Source organism: Miniopterus natalensis, chromosome 4 (assembly GCF_054644295.1).
Source record: "Miniopterus natalensis isolate mMinNat1 chromosome 4, mMinNat1.hap1, whole genome shotgun sequence".
Classification (NCBI taxonomy): Eukaryota; Metazoa; Chordata; class Mammalia; order Chiroptera; family Miniopteridae; genus Miniopterus; species Miniopterus natalensis.
In genome coordinates this window covers 28,837,300-28,857,359 of record NC_142084.1, presented here as the reverse complement: position 1 = coordinate 28,857,359, position 20,060 = coordinate 28,837,300, and the positions used below count along the sequence as shown (strand labels likewise).

General features: G+C 40.2%; 1 protein-coding gene across 2 annotated transcripts in view; it reads right to left on the bottom strand.

Moving 5' to 3' along the window:
* Positions 1–20,060, bottom strand: part of FAT4 (FAT atypical cadherin 4) — a 148,149-nt gene that overhangs the window by 20,868 nt on the left and 107,221 nt on the right. For both annotated transcript variants that reach the window (XR_001602480.2, XM_016203322.2), the window contains exons 8-10: positions 15,464–15,714; positions 9,174–13,523; positions 922–1,026 (exon numbers count right to left, since the gene is read on the bottom strand). Coding sequence is in view for 1 of the 2 variants with exons in the window: in XM_016203322.2 (XP_016058808.2) it covers positions 922–1,026; positions 9,174–13,523; positions 15,464–15,714 (4,706 nt within the window). In the remaining variant the exon portion in view is untranslated. The remainder of the gene's footprint in view (positions 1–921; positions 1,027–9,173; positions 13,524–15,463; positions 15,715–20,060) is intronic.

Here is a 20,060-nt window from a genome sequence, read left to right as displayed (position 1 = left end):
TTTCACTGGTTACTAGAAACCTCAGATTATTTTTAAGTTCTATTCTCTACTCTACATTAAGATTCACTTTTCAGGTCCACAGCAATATGTCCAAGGAAAGACCAGAACAATGTCCTTCCCCTCTTTTGCTTGTAGAGGGTCTCTAACTCCTGCAGGGCATCTGGAGATGAATACTACAGTGTGGGCCAAGTCAGTCTTTAAGTTAGTGGAATGATCACAAACCTATGAGACAAACCAAGTTCAAATGAAAGCTTCCTGCAAAGCTTTTCTCGTAGTCTTTGGCTGTCTCAGGGCTGGGAAACATGTGAGTGACACCTGGAAGGGATCTTTCAGTTCATTTCACTAAGGTGAATATATATGCATGTGTACAAAAAAACTGTAACAACTCTCTTCCTCAGAAGAACACGTTGGCCTGAATTTTGATTAGTTATGTTGCTACTATCCACAAAAAGTTCATCACAAAAACTGCCTGATGAGTTGCTAAATCCTTCTAACACAAGTGTCTGAATTAATGTAGGAAACAAAAATCATTTTGACAGATTATCTTTAAAGATTTAAAACAGAGAATGAGGTCAAATAGTGCCTGAAAGGTTTTTTATTTGATAGGTTCTAGGCTAAAAAAAATCAAAATTTAAAAAAAGCATCCATAAATATTTGAGGGGAACTGTCCTGAGAACACAACCTCAGATTCAATTATCTGCAGTTAATTATTTTTGTAGTGATGATCACAGCAATATATTCAATGGGATTTTCATAAATAACTTTTAAGAATATTAAACCTTTGAGATTTTATTTTGCCCAAATCTCCCGTGTAAAACGTTTAATATTTTCTTACTCACTCAGGCCCACAGTAAAACAAAACTGCTAAACTGTGAGTCAGAATAGACGGATGTTTCATACGGCCGGCAGAGCGGTACTCACCAAAGGGACAGTGACAATAGTAGGACTCCACACCGCTCTGGCAGGACCCGCCATTGAAGCAGGGGTTGCATTCACAGTAATTGACCGGAGATTCACACATTTTCCCTGAAAAGCATCAAACTCATTAAAAAAACCCCTTACGCATACATATATTAACACCACCACTGCACAAGCATATGTAGAAATCTCTCTTGAGAGGTTATGTCTTGAAGAAGAGAAATGCACGACTATTCTACTTGACAAGAGGAAACTGGAAAACTATCTCGGAGTTCAAAATCTTATTTAGTTGTCCTACTGTAAAGATACGCACCAGAGTATTTAGGAAATAATTTACCTAGACATCTTGAAAGGAACTACTGTTTTCAGGGAAATCACAAACGGTGAACATATTTAGATGTTTTCACTAAATTTTGTTTTCTCGATGTTGCTACATTTTTCACCTTATAACGGGAGAGGTGAAACTTTTTCAGGATAGTTTTCACTGTAGAGATTTTCTTGACTCAGATTTGTTAAAAGTAATAATTCTCATTTAGCTTATTTGTCAAACTACAATCCTTTCGCTCTCAAGAAATATCCCTTAAGGCCTGCCTAACTGTTGGAAAGCAGAATGGGACATAAGAAAACACATCAAATGTATTTTCAAATACTTAGCAAGATTTATTCTCGACTACAAATTATGAATACTTCGTCTTTTTTCAAAACCAATACCTAACCACCATATTTTTCAGTTTATAAAGAATTTTCTCATATAGCATCTTGTTAAGTTGAATCAACTAATTTTGACTGAGTGCCTCTCACAAACCGGGCGTGCTGGAAGGTGGGGCTGCTGTGTCAAGGTAGGGGACAAGTGTCTGAACGGGGTGGTTCCATTTTAATGGAGGAAAATGACGCAGAATAAACATTTACATTCACAGGTGGAGAAGAGGTCCTTGGAGGCTAATATAAAACCAAAGAAATGATTCAACTACAGTACAGGCCAATGTAGATCTGCTCTCATACCCAGGTTTCACAAAGTTATAACTGAATAATCATTTGGTAGGCAAAATTTAGGGTACAAGGCCGGTCCCATTTGTTTTCCTATGTAAACTTAAATGTTTTAATATCACTAAATCACTATTTGATAACTTACATATTATTATTAGGTGTATATTATATGTAATACAAGAGTTTCTAGTTTTCTGATCCAAGAAACAATGTGTTGTTATTGAGTTCTTAATTTCCATTCATGGACAGGAGGGTTTAATTATTTAATTAAATAGATTTTGTGTCTATAAAGCTCTTTTCTACTTCCCAGCGTGACTAATGCTTTTATTAACTGTCTTGTGAAAACATGTAAGTTTTATGCGCACATTTAGACTCAATGTTGAGCAGCAATCATCCACTTCATCATAATAGCTGCGTAACACAGTCAACGTTTTGTTTAATTTCGTTCTGTTTTTGTGGCTTGATCATGTAGCCACAGTCATTCTGGTTTGAAATGACAAGTGTGAGTCAGACCTCATGACACTGCTAACAGACATGTTCCTCTACGTCATGGGGTCATAAACACATTTTTTCTTTTATAAATAAAATTGAAAACCTCCTTACAAGGCACAACACTAACAGTTTCCGAATACCTTCCTATTCTAAGGGGAAGTAATGAAAATAAACAAGTTACCAATATAGAAGCACAGAAATTGCGTTTTAAGTGCTGCAGTGAAGTGTTACAGGGAGAAGCAGGCAGGACATGACCCTGAGCCTGTGCAAAATATCCTGCCAGAGACGCTGGGCCGCAGGACAATCCTCTCGCATGGCATTTTCCAACTGGGTTCCAGACAGATTATTCTAAAGACGGGGATTTTTTCCTGAATATCAGCATTGCCCATAGAGAATAAATAAGACCTATTGGCTATGCTTTTGATTATTTGTTTGCCATGAGGAAAGCCACAACTTATTCTATCATTTTTCCCCCTCTGTAAGAGCATATGGAATCCTCCCAGGTGTTACTGGACTCAGTGAGGTTTCAGGTTCTTTTTTAAAAAATTCTCTTAGAGTTCTGTTAAAGTAGCATGCATTTAATACACAGATTAATATACTTTATAGATGTGGTCAGTATAACCTTTATATTGTGAAAACATATGAGTGGTTACAAAATTACGGACTTCACTTTAAGAAGACTGGAAATGGGAGAACAAAGGGGCACTTTAGGGGCACTGTCATTATATTTTACTCAAATATTTGGATAAAGTGTCCCTACGAAAAATATGTAAGATTATAAAAACCCAAGTCATTAATCCTATAAATTTCAACTATATCCTTCCTGGATCCTGTTTGGAAAAACTAATGTTTTGAATGTTGATTTAAACAACAACAAAATAAATTTTAAGGTTTGGGGGGGAAATTTTAAAAAATTTTCTTATTAAGCCCTTACAAGATGAGATTTTAACACAGACATCTGAGTTTAATTTAAATATCAACTAAAGGCTATTACAGTTAATCCAAAGTGAGGGGTGGAAAGAAACCCAATAATCCCAGAAATACTCTGTATCAAAACATATAGCAACTATGGAAACATCAGAAGAAGCTATAGTCTAAGAAAATATTAGTTTGAGAATGAGTTTCTCTTAAAGGTTAAAATAAGTTCCAATAGAATCTGCTTCTTTGAGTATACAACAATATTCATTGTAAGAGAAAAAAAATCAAATTTTCATTTAATTTTTTAATTTAAAAGTGTTATATTTTCTTATTTTTCCTTGGTAGATAATTATAAAAAATGCAAATGACTTTGGTAGGAGTCAAATAAATGAGTTTATTGTTAAGTTTGGGGAAAAACAGTCTTATTTGTAGGGTGTTGGAATATGTAAATTATTTACTATGCAAAAGTTTAGTTTGAGTACTCCACTTAATTAGTAATTTTTTTTTTACAATTAGTAAATTTGAAAGGGTTGCCATACTAGAACTTGAGATTCAAAGATACAGTTTGAAGACTCAATGTAATTTAAATTATTACTTTAAAAAACCTTTATTATGTGAGGGAAAGATGTCATAATTTTACGTCAAATCAAGAGAAATCTCATAAAGGCATCTTTCTCAGGTTTGGAACATTCATGCATGCTCATTTCCCCAATTAGAAGTCAGCAACAAATTCTATATTGTTCTGCACAGGTCCACCTACTTCAGTTCTAGCGTTAACAGCATAGTGATTATAAGGGAATGCGGCAGTCTGATTTACTTTAACGTGCTTCTGGTAAAAATAATTTGATGTGTTGAGCCACCATGAAACAAAATCTTGGATCATTAACTTAATTACTGCTGCAAGTCAGCTAACAATATTTGTCAGTGCCTTGAGGCTTGAAAAAGACTGATAGGACTCGCTCAGAGAAAGGCATCCCTGTCTCTGGAATTCAAGAAGCCTTTTTCTATAAAGATATGTTAACTGTCATAGTAGCTGTTTAGAAGAATAAACTGATCCCACCACTTTGACATCCATCAGTTAACTGTGTTGATATGCATTATTTATCACAGGTAGGAGTCCTGCTTCCAGAAGTGCAAGCTCTTATAGCTCATGAGAATGGGATTTGCTGACAATGAAAATGGATAGGAGGCCAGGGTGTCCAAACAAGTTCCAAGATTACCGTAAACTCACTGAAGAAATTTAGCAAATGTCTTCATGTTCAGAGGTCGGTGTGACAAAGTGCTGAGCACGCATTGAGTCTTTTGTGATCACCTATGGTCTTTTCAACAGGATGTATAATGGAGTTCCACTTGTTCTGATGGCACATTTTAATATTAGATCACGTAGAGTGAGCTAAATTTATTCTCACTTGTTAAATTCGGCCATCCTGTGGGAATATGTTGATTTCTGATATCCTGTAGTTCATGCCCAAGGGTGGGGTATTCAGCCCTCAAAATCATTTGGTCTGGCCCTGCCAAGGCTTCACCAAAGAGAAGCAGTTCCAGCCATCACATTAGGCATGAGTTAATTAAATATTTGACCAGATATAGCAGGTTAATTTTCAAGTTGATAATTTTGTCTGGACTGAAAACGATGTTATAAATATGTGAATGGCTCTTGGCAAAGTATAGGTTTCCCACCCCTGATGTAGACTTTAATTTAATATTATATACACATATATAAAATATGTTGGTATTAGGTCACCACAAGTATTTTTGCATCTCCTATATTTATACACAGAGAAGGGAGATTATGTGCAACTATCAAAGCCTATTTATATATACATTAATTTTATTAAAAATATAACTCCATAATACATATGTGCTATTTATTCTGAATATTTGTGCTTATGAGCTTTTAGTTATTTTAGCAGAAAGTAGCTGTTTTTTGCACACTATGTAAATGTTTCCTCTTATTGTAAAATGCACTAGAAAGATAGCTCATCTAAATACCCTGATCAAATAGCATTATGTTTTTTATATCAAAACAAAGCAAAAACATACTTAAATAGGGTTGTTAGTGAAAAAAGCAAAGAGGAAAAAACTGTTCTGCCTTTGGTGCCCTTGTATTTTAAAGCACACACCAATACCATCTCAGCGAGACCACAGGTGATTATGCATAATGACACACACAACCTCCACGAGAAGCTTACAAATACATGCTTATTTTCTGCAGAAATAAGAAGCATTTAGCTACCAGAAACCTGTTTATAATGCTTTAATAGGTCAATGTATCACTCAAGGTAAACAGTCTAATTCCCTTCTTGGAGATAAAATCAAAACAAGAATCGAGACTTTTACCCTCTCTTATCCATATGAACCACTCACTCCCCTTTATCTCGCAGAAAATGTCATTTCATATCACAACGGTTTCCTGGTCACATGGTCACTGACAACATTAATATATGACTATTGTGATTTTAAGAGAGTTACTCTTAGTTATCACTCCCATTGTCATGAATGCAAATGTTTGCCAAGTTTCACAGTAAAATGACTATGCACAAGCTGTATCTAACTTTATATATCTGGAAAAATATCCTATTTATACTGTCAGATGACATAAGAGTGATGAATGGACCAATCTCCTCCTCCCTAAAATGTCAGGGCTTGCTCACACCACAGCTAAAATGCCTCCAGATGTGTGGAAATGAGCGGGAAAGGTTAAAGGGGCTATGAACTAATTCTTTCTACCTGCTGCATTTTATAACACCATCCCTTCCTATGAAGGACTTCATGCTAGGCCATGCTATAAACAGTGAAAACCTGAGGGCTGGAGCACAAAATGCTGGGTGGTTACTGACTATAATTGTGCTGTCTAATTAGTGTTCTGTTAAATGCAAGAAAATTTCATTTGTCTAGGGAAAGAAATACTGGACTTGTTGTTTTTTTCCTCCAGGATCCCCTGAGCTTTGAGGCATGAAAAATATAAAAGGTATTTTCTTTTGATTTACTAAGGCATGTTGACAGCTGATATAATTTTTGATACTATGAAACTTTGTGAAAATCTGGAAATTAATTTCTCACATACCCTATACTGTATTAAAATGTATTCATTTTTTCCAATTCCCTATAACTAATCAAAGCTCCATTTAGTGACAGAAAAATTAAATTATAGTAAACTTTTCTTAATAATGACACATGAAGTGATTATAACTGGATCTGAAGCCTCTACAATTTTTACAACTTCCTTTTGGTTCTTTATTCAGTAACTTAAAAAAAGATCAGAAATACAAGCTACACAAACAAATCCATTCCCTCTAAATCACTCATTTATTCAAAAATATCTATTCCATATTTATTATGTGACCCTATGGTCACAAATTTGAAAATCAACTTTAAAAAACATACCTATATATCAGAAATAAACTGGTACCAGTATAATAGTAACTATATCCCTTCATACTTTCATCCTCACAGGACGTTCTCCACATGAAATCCCTGTTCAGTGAACAATCACTCCCTGTGAGAGTCTTAGGATTAAGTCTCCTGGTCTGCATCAATTCCTACACAAACCACTCACTTATCATCTTTAGCACGATTTCCAATTTCACACAAAATATGCAGTGGTATGTTTGTGTGTGTGCGCGTGTATGCATGTGTGCATGTGCATGTGCGTGTGCATGCACATGATGGGGGTTAAGGCTGAGAATTATTTTAGGCAGAAATTCTCACAGCTCCAATTCCTAATGCCACAGACTTTAAAAATCATTGAAAAAATGCAGGTGGAAATCCACTAAAGCAAATCAAGTATGAAAATATAGGTGCTTTGAAATAATCCTGATGATCCAAAAAATATCTGAATACATACAGGCTTTGAGGGAGGCTTCATTAAGGCCCTAGTACTTGGTTAATGTTAATAGACGTAAAATCTAGCTAAAACGAGTATTTTTAAAAAATTCATTCTCTGAGGCACACGTATGGGTAAGTATGAATTTCGTCTTATGGAGCAGCATGTAAAATTAACACATAATTTCAACTGAGTTTTTGGATAGAAAGAGCTGATAATCTAGTCTTTGACAGTTTACCTTAGAGTCACCAGTGTGGGCTCAGTTTTTACAACATAAAATAGGAATAGCAGTATCTTTCTAAGCCAGACATTATCTGTTGACTCTCAGCACCATTTCTATCTTTCTGGACTACAGGGCCTGGAAGTCGGAAAACTACCCTTTCTAGACTCCCTTCCAGCCAGGCTCAGGTTTGGATTCTGCCAGTGAATTTTCCTGACCTTCACTCTTAGCCAGTTTGAAGATTTTGTAAGCTATTCCCCTGTATTATACACCATCCTACCTGAAAATCCTAAAGTAATTTCAGTTCCTGAGCAGTCTCAGACTAACATATGATCTCATGGGCTTTTTGTGAGGACCAAGTAGAGAATGCAGAGAAAATTCTTAGATGATGTCAAGGACTTGCCAGCACACCTATAGCAAGTACACATGGAAGTGTCAGGGAGAGTGGCATGCATACAAGCAGCAGAAGGTCTGGGTCAAGCTTATAGCCAAAACCCAGCGAGATCATTTGTGTGCCATGCTGGAGACAAGTTATTTAATCTTTTCCGATCCCTCTAAGACCCATTTTACTTTATTTTTTGCCTGTGAGAAGGGAATAATAATAATATCCATTTCCCAGAGTAATGAGAACTAAATGAGTAACCCAGTGAATGATAGTGTCTGTGATGCATGGAGCTTTAAGCAGTGCTTAGATAGCTGCTTGGTAAATGCTATTCATAGCTCCTAATGAAAAGAAGGGCATTCCCAAAATTTCCAACCACTACATTTAGAAAAGTTTGCAAAGTACATAAAATGAAACAAGAAACAAACAAATGGGAGAGAGGCGATATGAAAGGGCGAGTTCCATGACCAGTCACGAAGTTGGCCCCGTTTATGCTGAAATCTGAATACGGTGCCTTGGCTCGTGCCCATGGGACTTTCCCTGATCCCTGTCACCCATAAAATGCATTCGCACTTTCTTCATGCTAAGGCTAAGCGTAAACTCACTCTAAATCTAAGTGTGAAGGAGTCTGTTATACTAAAGTGGGACAGAGAAACAATCTTTATTGTTGAATTCCCAGCAGAAGCTGCAACTTTTTTGAGATGGGGGTGGGGGGGCGGATTATAGGGGGATTGGGGGGGTGAGGAAGTTTGTTTTTTAGAAATCCTAAACTCATAATATGTATATAGCTCTATTATTCATGACCCTAAGACTACGGCTCTCATAAGACTCACACTTACCTGGTACTGTTGGTTTCCTGTCGTCTTAGCGATTCTGGGGCTCCCCTCTATTACCACCACTACTACACTAACACCACTATGAATCCTGCTAATTGTCACTGCTGCTTAATGAGTGCTGGACTCGGTGCTAAGTGTTTTACAAACATTATTTTTACTCATTACAACAGCCCTAAGAGATGAGATAAGTAAGTCTGATGATTCCCATTTTAAAGATGGGAAAATGGAAAGCCAGCAGAGTTAGGTGACTTCCCAAAAGCTTAAACTCTGGAATTGAACGTTACTTATGTTCCGACTCTGTAACAAATTCACTGGGTCACCTTGGAAAACTCTCTACTTCAGGCTCCTTGTCCATAAAAACTGGAAAATAATTATCCCTACCACATAGGTTTCTTATGAGAAGTAAATAAAATAAATACGGATAAAGGTCTTAGAACAGTATCTGGCCAATAGGAAATGCTGGAAGCATTTGCTAGGCTTATACCCTTTTTTTTTTTTAAAATAGAAAATCACTTACAAATAACAACATTCATTCCTTTCTATCACACCTGACATGGCTAAAGTCTTAGTGAAAAGGGCCAAACGTAATCCTACCTGTGTATCCAGTTTTGCAAACACAGTTGAAGCTCCCTGGGAAGTTCTGGCAGATGGCCCCGTTCTTGCAAGGACTAGGCAGGCACTCGTTGACGTCCCTCTCGCAGGCCCTCCCCGTGAAGCCATCCGTGCAGCTGCAGGAGAACCCCCCCACCAGGTTGTGGCAGGTGCCGCCGTTGTGGCAAGGGGACGGCAGGCACTCGTCTATGTCCGTTTCACACCAGCTCCCGGCATAGCCCGGCAGACACCGGCACAAGAAGGGCGGCAGCGGTTCGTTGGCCACGATGACGACGGGCAGGCTCTCGTGGCTCCTGACCGCGGGGCTCACGGCCAGCCTCCTGAGGCAGCTGCCCCCGTTCTGACACGGGCCGGGGGCGCACGAGTCGTGATCCACAGACTCCACCTTCACCCCGCTCTGCCGCAGGAGGATCTCCTTGATGCTTTCAAAGAAGGTGGCCACCCCGCTGGGATTCACATACTGATTACTGCCCCGCTTCACGGCCGCCAGGAGGAACGTCCGGTTGTTCTCCTCGTAGGCACCGTAGAGCTGCACGGCCGTGCCCAGGCCCGTGAGCTGCGCGCCCGCGATGCGCAGGAAGGGGAGGTAGTGGTTGGTGAGGAAGTCCCTCACCGTGGGGACACTGAGCCGCAGGAGGATGCTGCTGTCTATCGTGGCGTTGGAAAACCCGGCGAAGAAGACGCGGATGTTGCTGGTGACTGCGCCGTGGACTCCGTCACTGCTGAGGACGGTCAGATCGAACGTGCCATCCGTGGACCTCGGCTGGGAGTTCAGGTCACAAGTGCCCCTGGGAACACTGAAGAGGCTCGTCACCCCCGAGGTAAGGGAGCAGTGGAACGTGTCCAACACGTCCGGATCCTGCGGCTTCACAGAGCCCAAGATCCCACCAGGGAATAAGTTGCCGTAATAGTTAACAAATATCTCCACCGTCCGAGACTGTGAAGGGTTGTCATTTTGGTCTATCACGGTGATGTGCACAGTTCCCGTGGAAGACATCTGAGGAACACCCGAATCCCTCGTAACCACCGACAGGTAGAAGTCTGCGATCTGCTCTCTGTCAATCTCTCTGGTGGTGCTCAGGACTCCAGCAGTGTTCAGACTAAAATAATTGGTCGCAGGACCCGTGCTCAGCAAGTAATAGGTAAAGGGGCCTTGATTTGGAGGGAGATCAGGGTCGGTGGACTGAAGGGTCATCACCAGAGTTCCTGGGCGTTTGTTTTCCATAACTTCTCCTTCGCTGATGGTCAGCACCGGCCCATTGTCGTTTATATCTTCCAGGGTGACTAATAAAGAGGCACTTCCTGTAGCTGAGGGTGTCCCCGAATCAACAGCCAGCACTGTGAGATTGTAGATGGGGAGGGTTTCTCGATCTAATTCTGCAGTTACGGTGATCTGTCCTGTCTGTGGGTTGATGGAAAAGGCACCATTTTCATTCCCTGACCCGATGAAGTAAGAGAACCTGCTCCAGCTGGGGACGGAGTCTGAGTCAAAGGCACTGACAAAGGTCACATGAGTTCCTGTCGGGACCCCTTCGCTGATCTGAACGCTGTAGGTGCTCAAACTAAAAATGGGTGGGTCATTGGCATCGAGCACGGTGATATTTACGGTGACCTCATCTATGTCTGCACCCCTAATGCTGCCAAAATTCTTGGCCAGTACCTTCAAAGACACCCTTTCTTCTTTTTCTCTGTCAAGAATTCCAGAAACATAAATCTGTCCAGTCTTCTTATTGATTTGGAAACCCTTCTTCCTACTGTTACCAAAAATCAAGTAGTGTACCTCCCCATCGGCGCCCAAATCCCGGTCACTGGCAAACACTTCTCCGACAATCGTACCTCTAGAAGCTGCTTCTGAGATTTCAAAATAGTAAAGTTTGGAAACAAAACGAGGCACATATTCATTTGTCCCTTTCAACTGTATATTAACCGTGGCAAAACTGCACCTTTCTTCATCGGGGACATTGAAAGCTTTCACAGTGAGGTGGTAGCTCTGCTTGGTTTCAAAATCCAAGAAGCCTTGAGTGGTGAGGACTCCCGTGTTGGGGTCAATGACAAAGAGGTCACTGTCAGAGGACTGCACAGTGTATGCAATCACAGCATTGGTGCCGGAGTCAGCATCTGTTGCATTTAGGTGGATGACTGTGGTCCCGCTTGGGGCATTTTCCAAAACAGTGGGGAAATATTCCTCGGGGAGGAATACTGGAGAATTGTCATTCACATCAAGCACATTGACCGTCACACTGCAGTAACCAGTCCTTGCCACCCATCCGCCATCGGTAGCACTAACAGTCATTTCATGTTTCTGGCATAGCTCGTAGTCAAGAGCTCTGGCTAGTGTCAACACCCCGGTGGAGGAATTGATGGCAAACGTGCCTTCTTCGTTTCCTGAAGAAATGCTGTACCTAATCAGGCCGTTCATCGCCGCGTCTCTATCTCTCGCAGAAACCGTCCTGACAATGGCCCCGACGCTGTGGCTTTCAGGGATGGTGGCACTCATGTGGCTTTGAGAGAATTCCGGGGTATGGTAGTTCTCCTCAGTGACAATGATTTGAACAGTGGCCTGGGATGAAAGTGGAGGGTTTCCTTTATCCTTTGCAGTGACAGTGATCAAAAAGTTTTGATTCAAGTCAGAGATGAGGGAAGATGCCACTGAAATCCACCCTGTGCTGTTGTCCAACGTAAATTTCCCCAAATGATTTTCACTAGAAACGAAATACTCCACTTCGGAATTCAGTCCGAAATCTTTATCATCTACTGCAGTAACTTTGATTAACTTTGTACCAACTTTCACATTTTTGGTGACTGGGGTGAAATATTTACTCTTAAGAAATTGGGGTGCATTGTCATTACTGTCCACTATGTTGATGGTAACGGTTGTCTCACTAAGTAGGGAAGGATTACCTCTATCTGAAGATGTCACTATAAAACTGTGTCTGTTGATGTTCACATTACTGAAGCCACTGACGTTTTGGTATTTCAAGATCTGTTTATTGAAAATCTCTCCTGTGGTGGCATTAATCCTGAAATACTCTGATTGAGATTTTATAAAATAAACCACTTGTCCATTTGACCCCTCGTCGGGATCGGTTGCAGACACCTGAGTCACTTTGGAGCCGATTTCTGCAAGTTCAGGGCAATCTAAATAATAGGAGGGTCTGCTAAATCTGGGAGCATTGTCATTGACATCTGTCACAAATATCGTGACGTCTGTACTTACAGTCCACCCGGAATCATGTGCTGAAACTCGGATTCTGTAACGGTCTGTATCTTCTCTATTTAAAGGCCTACTAATGACAATATCCCCTGTGCTGGGATTAATGGTGAATGGAAGACTTGTGTCCATTATAGCGTATCTACTAATTGCATTTACACCAACGTCTTCATCAGAAGTCGTGACACGTGTAACAGTGAATCCCAACGGGGAGTTTTCAGGAACATGGGCACTGAAGATCTGAGAGAACCTAGGGGCATTATCATTTTCATCTAAAATGTGAATGATGACTTTCACCGAGCTGCTCTGTGAAGGGGAGCCTTTGTCCGAGGACTTTATGGTGAGCACATACTGAGATACCTTTTCCCTGTCTAGAGGCCAAATGCTTCTAATTTCACCAGTGGTGCGATTGATGCTGAAACTGTGTTCCTTGTTGCCACTGACAATTTCATAATCTAACTGTCCATTGGGTCCACTGTCCTTGTCTGTGGCTGAGACAGTAAGTATTTTTCGAGGGGAAAGATTTTCCAATATTTCAGATACAAATGGATCTTCCTTAAAAATCGGGGCATTGTCGTTGACATCTAATACGGCTATGTCAAGTTTCTCATACGAGGAGAAAGGAGGGAAACCTCCGTCTCTGGCCTCTATCCATACAACATACTTCTGCATCTTTTCAAAGTCCAGAGGCTGACTTATGGACACCTGCCCTGTTAACTGATCAATCTGGAACGTGTTGCCAAGGTTCCCGCTTGCAATATAATAGGACAAAGGTTCTCCTCTCATGGAAGACCCTGTAACAGTGGTGACGTGAGTGCCCACTGGCTGGTTCTCAGGAAACATGAAAGTGTGTTCTTTGGCTCTGACTTTGGGGAAATCTGCCTTGTTCACAAAGCGAACAGTCACTGTTGTGGAATCTGTCTTTGGGAACGGGCCACCGTCTTTCACATGGACAGAGAATGTCACCTCCGCAGCTCCGTTTAACGGCCCGGCTGCCATAATTGCTCCCCGCAGCGGGTCAATGTGGAACTTCTCAGAGTTTCTCCCCGAGAGAGAGTAATGCAGTTCAGAATTGGGTCCAATATCAGCATCCGTGACGGTCACCGCGAAGACGAAGGCACCTATGAAAGGGGGCGTGCAGTTAGAATCTCAGGGAGCCCAAGCAGAACACTGGGTAGTAGGTTAATGCATATAAAAGACTATATTGCTACCTGATGTAATTTTATTTTCTCACAATTACCGGGGGAGGACGGCATCCCCTCTATTGTCCCTAAAGTCTCAAAATCAAATCTACTTAACAATATTCTTCAGGGACTGACCTGCTGTTTTCCGGAGCCCCTGCAGTCTACTGGATTTAATATTTTGCAGTATGCCCTTGAGAGGAGCACGGGAAGAGCAATGGCTAATCATTCTGAATTGTAGTTCCTGAGAGAAAAATCTGTACATCAGACAACTTCCAATCCACATGACTCTAACGTGCTCTCTGCTAATAGCTGTGCTGCTGCCCCATGTAAAAGATAGCTGCTCTTTTATGTCTTAAAACATTCCTCAATTACCATATATGTGATCACGTCCACAAAAATAATATGCTTAAAAAAATTATTGTTGATTCCTTAAGCCCACTGTTTCATAGCAAAATTCCTTTATTGGTGAGCTATTATCCCATGGACACGAAACATAAGCATAGATATACATATAAATCTATAAATCAACTCATACAATTATAAAATAGTGAGAAATGAGAACTGAGAAAGAATGGACCCAATGTGAATTCCAAAAGTTAGTGCTTGGGATGAGTGCCAATAAAACAGATTGTAGTAGAAATATGCAGAGGGGCTGCCAGAAGGACATGTTTTTGATATACCCATTCAGAAACCTTTCCCAAACCTGCACTTCCAGCCCTACCAAAGAGTCTGTGACAAAACTGTAAAGTCTTTTATTTTAAAAAAAAAGAGGCCAGTGATTCTGATTAATTATGTCTAATGAGGAAAAGATGCTCGCGTATCCCTCACTTTGCGTAGGAGAAGCGATGTTGCATCACCGCATCCTGGATATGCTGGATGTGATTAGAGCCATGCCTGCCAGCATCTTTTCAGCTGAGGGCCTTCATCAGGGAGTTATGACTTTGATATCGACGTTTCCTTTTGATAGAAAGTTGGCAAAAATTTATGGATATTATACCTTCAATTGGTATTAATTAGACATTCTCGAGCGCATAAAAGATCAAAGATCACAGAGAGGAGGAATCCTGGATCCATTTATTTTTTTCTTCTAATTAAAAATATTTTAAAGCAAGGAAGATGAAATGAATCATGGTCTTTAGTTGTGTTTATTCCCATTTGAAAATTCAACTCAAAAACTGCAGATGGCGAATGATTTGTGCAGTTCTGGAGAGTATGCCATTCTTTGCAAAAAAAGCAAATGCAACCAAATTAAATCTAAAAGGGATGCAGAATGAAAAATACATGCTGTCAACATGAAAGGGGTTCATTAATGGCTCCATAAACTTACTAACAAACCTGCATCTCTCAAAACTGGAATAAGTAATATTAATGATAATTAGAATTATTCATTTATTAAACATTTTTAAAAAAATCTATCTATGAAGCACTGAAATAAAATGTTCATGTTCTATCCACAAATATGGCTGAATTCCTATTAATTCCAGATAATGTTTCAGGTGCTAGGATATGGCATGAAAAAAAGAGAGACAGTGTCCCTCCTCTCAGGGAACTTACACACAAATTACATCTCCAGGCAGAACCCTACTGACTACAAAGTCATATCTATTTTAATCACTTAAGAATATTTAAGTCATACTAAGAAATACTACTAGGAAAGATGTGGCCATTAAAAACTCTCAAACACAATTGGTCAAGGGAGAAAGAATTAATTTATGAGATTCAGTGTTCCTTTAATTTTGTTAGGCATAAGTTGAATTTCAGAGGATGCGCAAACACAGGCCATATCAAAGCTATACATGCAAAAATAATTGCATTTTCTAGAACATGTCCAATGTATCATTTCTGTTTACCCATGACCTCAGAGTCGGTTTGATTACCTGGAGGAGTAGGCGACGGGATGTGTGTGACATACGGGTGATGCTGAAATCTTGGTGGGTTGTCATTGACATCAGTCACGGTGACGAGCACGCTTGTGGAACTGGAAAGAGGCCCTGGGGACCCAGCATCACTGGAAACCACCACTAATGTATAATTCTCTCTTGTTTCCCTGTCTAGCAGTGCACTGGTGATGATCTGTCCCGTGGATGGGTTGATGGTGAACTGAGAGTTTCCACCAGTGATCCTATAACTAAAGCAGAGAGCAGAGACGGCAGATTCCTTTTAGGTATGATATTGTTAGCACCTATTTACTGCAGTTTAAAAACCGAGTCAGAGATGTAACGAAAGACATTACAAGTCCAATCACACAATAGTGAAAGGAGATGACTAGAAGATAAATATTTCAAATGTTATGTGACTGTCACACTGACAGTCTTTATTGTGAGACATACAATGACCTCAAGCAGGTCCTCGCAAGCTTTGTGGGCTTCTTAAATCACGCAAGACCCCAAAATGTACCCAGAAGGCCACTGTGTTTTAAACAGACGAGCCAGAAAGCATAAATCAGGGCACTGCTCTAATATTGCGGTTAATGGCCAGGATCACAGATGAACATCTGTTAAACGAATCTAAAAATTACTTTTCTGCTGTGTGCCATAATATCCCAGAGAAGAGCAGTTGAAGATTTTATTCCTTCAAGACAAAACACTGCATTTGATACACACTGACGATCCACAACAACTGAAGAGCTGATTATTTACACAGAGACATTCCTAGTTACTAATTCTCTCATTTGTCATTCCTCACATGGCCATGCCGCTCTGCTCTCTCGCAGTCGGCAGAGGCAGGGCATCCCCGTGGATATTCTGATGCTAACCAGACTGGTTAACGGACAGGAGTTTCCACTGAGAATAGCGCGCTCTCCTTTCTGGAGAGGAAAGCTATCTGTGTATATTCCCGAGAGATCGGCCAGGAAAGAAGTTCCTAAGCTTGAAGGTTCACAAATTGGCTGAGGTCCCTCATTTTTAAAGTTGGAGGTAGCAAAGAAGTGGATGTCTTTAAAAGCTTTCTCCTTTAGACCAACAGAGAAATGCCCTTGCCGGAGCTAAGCGCACGTTTCTGTAGTTTGGTTTGCGCTCAGAAAAACATAGCAACAGCATGTGTCTCCCAGAAACAGCAGGGAAAACCCACGTCGCAGCCGGCAGAGTGCACATTCCTCCCGGTCAGTCACAGTTTCAAAGGCACATTTCAGCACTTTCATCCTTCTTTAGAGAAATAGTAAACTGTTGGAGAGCTGGTATTAAAAAAAAAATAAAGGCAAAAACGGAGGCAGAAAATGATAGCAGCTGGTGTGGCTGGTGTGGCTCAGTGGTTGAGCGTCGACCCAGGATCCAGGAGATCACAGTTCGATTCCCGGTCAGGACACTGCCTGGGTTGCGGGCTCAATCCCCAGTTGGGGGAGTGCAGGAGGCGGCCGATCAATGACTCTCTCATCACTGATGTTTCTATCTGCCTCTCCCTGGCCTTTCCTCTCACTGAAATCAATTAAAAAAATATTTAAAAAATTAGAGCAAAAGGAAAAAAACAGAGAAAGGGTATTTTGTTGAGAAATCATTTCAATATTGATAAAGTATTTGGTCTCACTCAGATTTTTAAGGCCTCCTGAGACACCCACATACCAGGATCAGGGGTGAATGTGAACAGCTCCGGCTCTATTTCCTGGGCCAGAAGTGACTCTTTATAAAGTATTATCACAGTAGAGGATATCTATTCCCCTTATCAAAATAAAAATATTCGAGGTTTGTAAATGAACTCTTAAAGTTAGAAATTCAGCACTCATAAAATAATCAAATCGCCTTACCTTTGAGAGAAAGTCTGTAGGAACCTGGATTATGAAAATTGTGTAACTTTACTTTGGGAAACCTCATTTCTATCAGTGAATTTAGAAACCACTAATAGCTTGCTAAGGAAGAGAAGGGATTCATACTGCCACAGGCTTTCTTACAGCTTTATGACAACAAATATCAGGGTTCGATCAAATATGTGTTCTTTTATTCACAAATAAAAATAAGGATGATGAAAAATGCACGCAAATTTGGATTTGGATGTGTTGTGTATGACAAGGCTGTGGCGTATTAGAAAACAGAACATGGTGTTGAACGGCAAATGATGTGAGCTCAGGTCCAGGCCCAAATACATAATCCATAAAGGAATCTTCTCCTGTAAATTCTTAGTCTGTTTTATGCCGTTGTACATGCTACAGTCCATATGATTGTCTGTATAAAAGTAGGTAATAATATATTTATTACTTTAAAACAATTAAAGTAGTTAATAAGTGATTATTTTTTTTAGACTTTATTTGATTCTGAAGTGTATGAAAAGTGTATTTTAAATATGAGGCATTCCATAATATCCCATGATATCTATAATAGCAGTTTCAAGCAAATTTATACTTGTAAGTTAAAAAAAAAATAGAGACAGAAGAAACACAAGTGGCAATATACATGGGTAAACTGCGGAGTTAACTTGCCCAGGCTCTCCTACCTCTGTTACCTGAGTCTGGCTTTGGTTCTCATCTTTTCGTGGAAATCTCTCCTGCTTCTCTGCTCCACATTAATTTCTTTTAAAATTATAAACTATCAGATTGTGTCTTGTGTTACTTTCTTAACATCCAAACGTCTATGCTGTTCTTTCACGTTCTGCAGCAACCCCTTAGTGTCCACACACAAGACATCTGATGTGTGCATCCCTTAACCTCAGGACAACCCTAAGAGTCTGCTTTTGTTTGGGGTTTTGTTATAGATGAGGAACCTGAATCTCAGGGAGACAACAGAATTGCACCAAGAAGAATACAATCTATAAATGGTAGATCTAGAGTTTGAACTTTGTCTTTATGACTCCAACAGGCACCTTTTCCATTACACTACAGTATAAAGAAAATTAAACAGCCTGAGGGAATGCAGTGAAGACTACAATCCATACCTTCCCTGCTAAGGCCATAAGCGCCTCTCGCTCAAGCTGTGTCAGTGTGGAGTTGGCTTATGATGATTCCGTCCAATGCAAATCAACAAATGTGTTCATTTATTTTTCAGTTCAAGAATACGAAAATACTGTCTCAAATTACTGGCATAAACTGAGATCATTGTTACCTAATATCTAAATCCATCACTGCTGTGATTATAAAACTAAAATATCCCCATTTGATTTTTTAAACTTTTTTGCCTCTCCCCGAGATTTACTGGCATCATAAGGCACTGCACCCTGTGCCGCCAGAACACGGTAACTTAGGAATAGTTCACTTGGGCATGACTTAGACCTCACTCATGGCACTTACATTCATAAAATCTCTTAACTTTTCAAAGCCTTTTCTTGCCATCTATAAAATGTTGATCACATATGGATTCCTTTCATTTGGTAGTTCTGGGTATTAAATGTGATTTCATATAATCACTTGTCAATATAATTAACACATGACAATAAATCAAAGTGTAGGCTTACATAAACATAGACTATATACATATATAATTATAATAATCTATTCTAGATACAGTAATTCCTCATTTAACATCATCAACAGGTTCTTGGAAACTGTGACTTTCAGCAAAACAATGAAGAACAAAACTATTTTACCGCAGGCTACCTGACATAAACAGGAGTTAGGTTCCTAGGACATCTCATCAACGCTATAATGAAATGACCTTGAACAAAACGATGCTATTTGAGGACCTGTTATAATTTATTATAATCCATCTATATATTTAGTTAAGTAGATAGATGGACTAATAGAGACATGGGTAAGTAGGTAAAAAATTCTGTCCTCAAGCTTACATCCTAAATGGAAGAAAGGTACATAGGAAAGGAAATACAAACCAAGGTGGTATGTGTAAGTGCTAAGGAACTGTGCAGAAGCACTGCTCTAGGTATTCAGGAGACAGAGACCACCTTTGACTGGAATGGTTAAAATAAAGTCTTTTTTGGAGTAGAGCAACTTCGAGCTCCGTTTTAAGGGGGTTACCCATCTTACAACAATGCTGAAGAGGGAGAGAAACGGTGTTCTAGGCCAGGAGTCAGCAGATTTTCTCTATAAAGGGCCAGTTAGTAAATCTGTTCAGCTTTGCAGGCCGTAAGATCTCTGTTGCAATACTCAGTTTAGTACAAAGCTGCCTCAGACAGTAAGTGCGTGAATGGGCGTGGCTATGCTCCAATAACACTTTATTTACAAAAGCAGACACAGAGCTGAATTTGGCCTGCAGGCTGCAGTTTGCAGAACCCTGGTCTAGGATCTAGAAGGACTTGAACAAAGCCATAAGGCCGGGGGAAGCATGGATCCTTTTCCCAGGGTGAGAAAGCATCCAGTGAGGCTGAAAGTTCGGCTATACGTGGGCGATTTGTGCAGAATAAGCTTGGGAAGATGCTGAGGCAGGCTGTTGAATTATGCAGTGAGTGCAATATGGAGACTGAGATTTGCCTTAGTACCTGTTATTGCCTCTGTCTAGAATGCCTTGCATCCCTTATTTGTCCATTAACTATGTCTCTGTCTTTCCCCAAAATCATCAGTTACTTGAGCTTCTATTGATTTCCTTAGGTCACATTGAC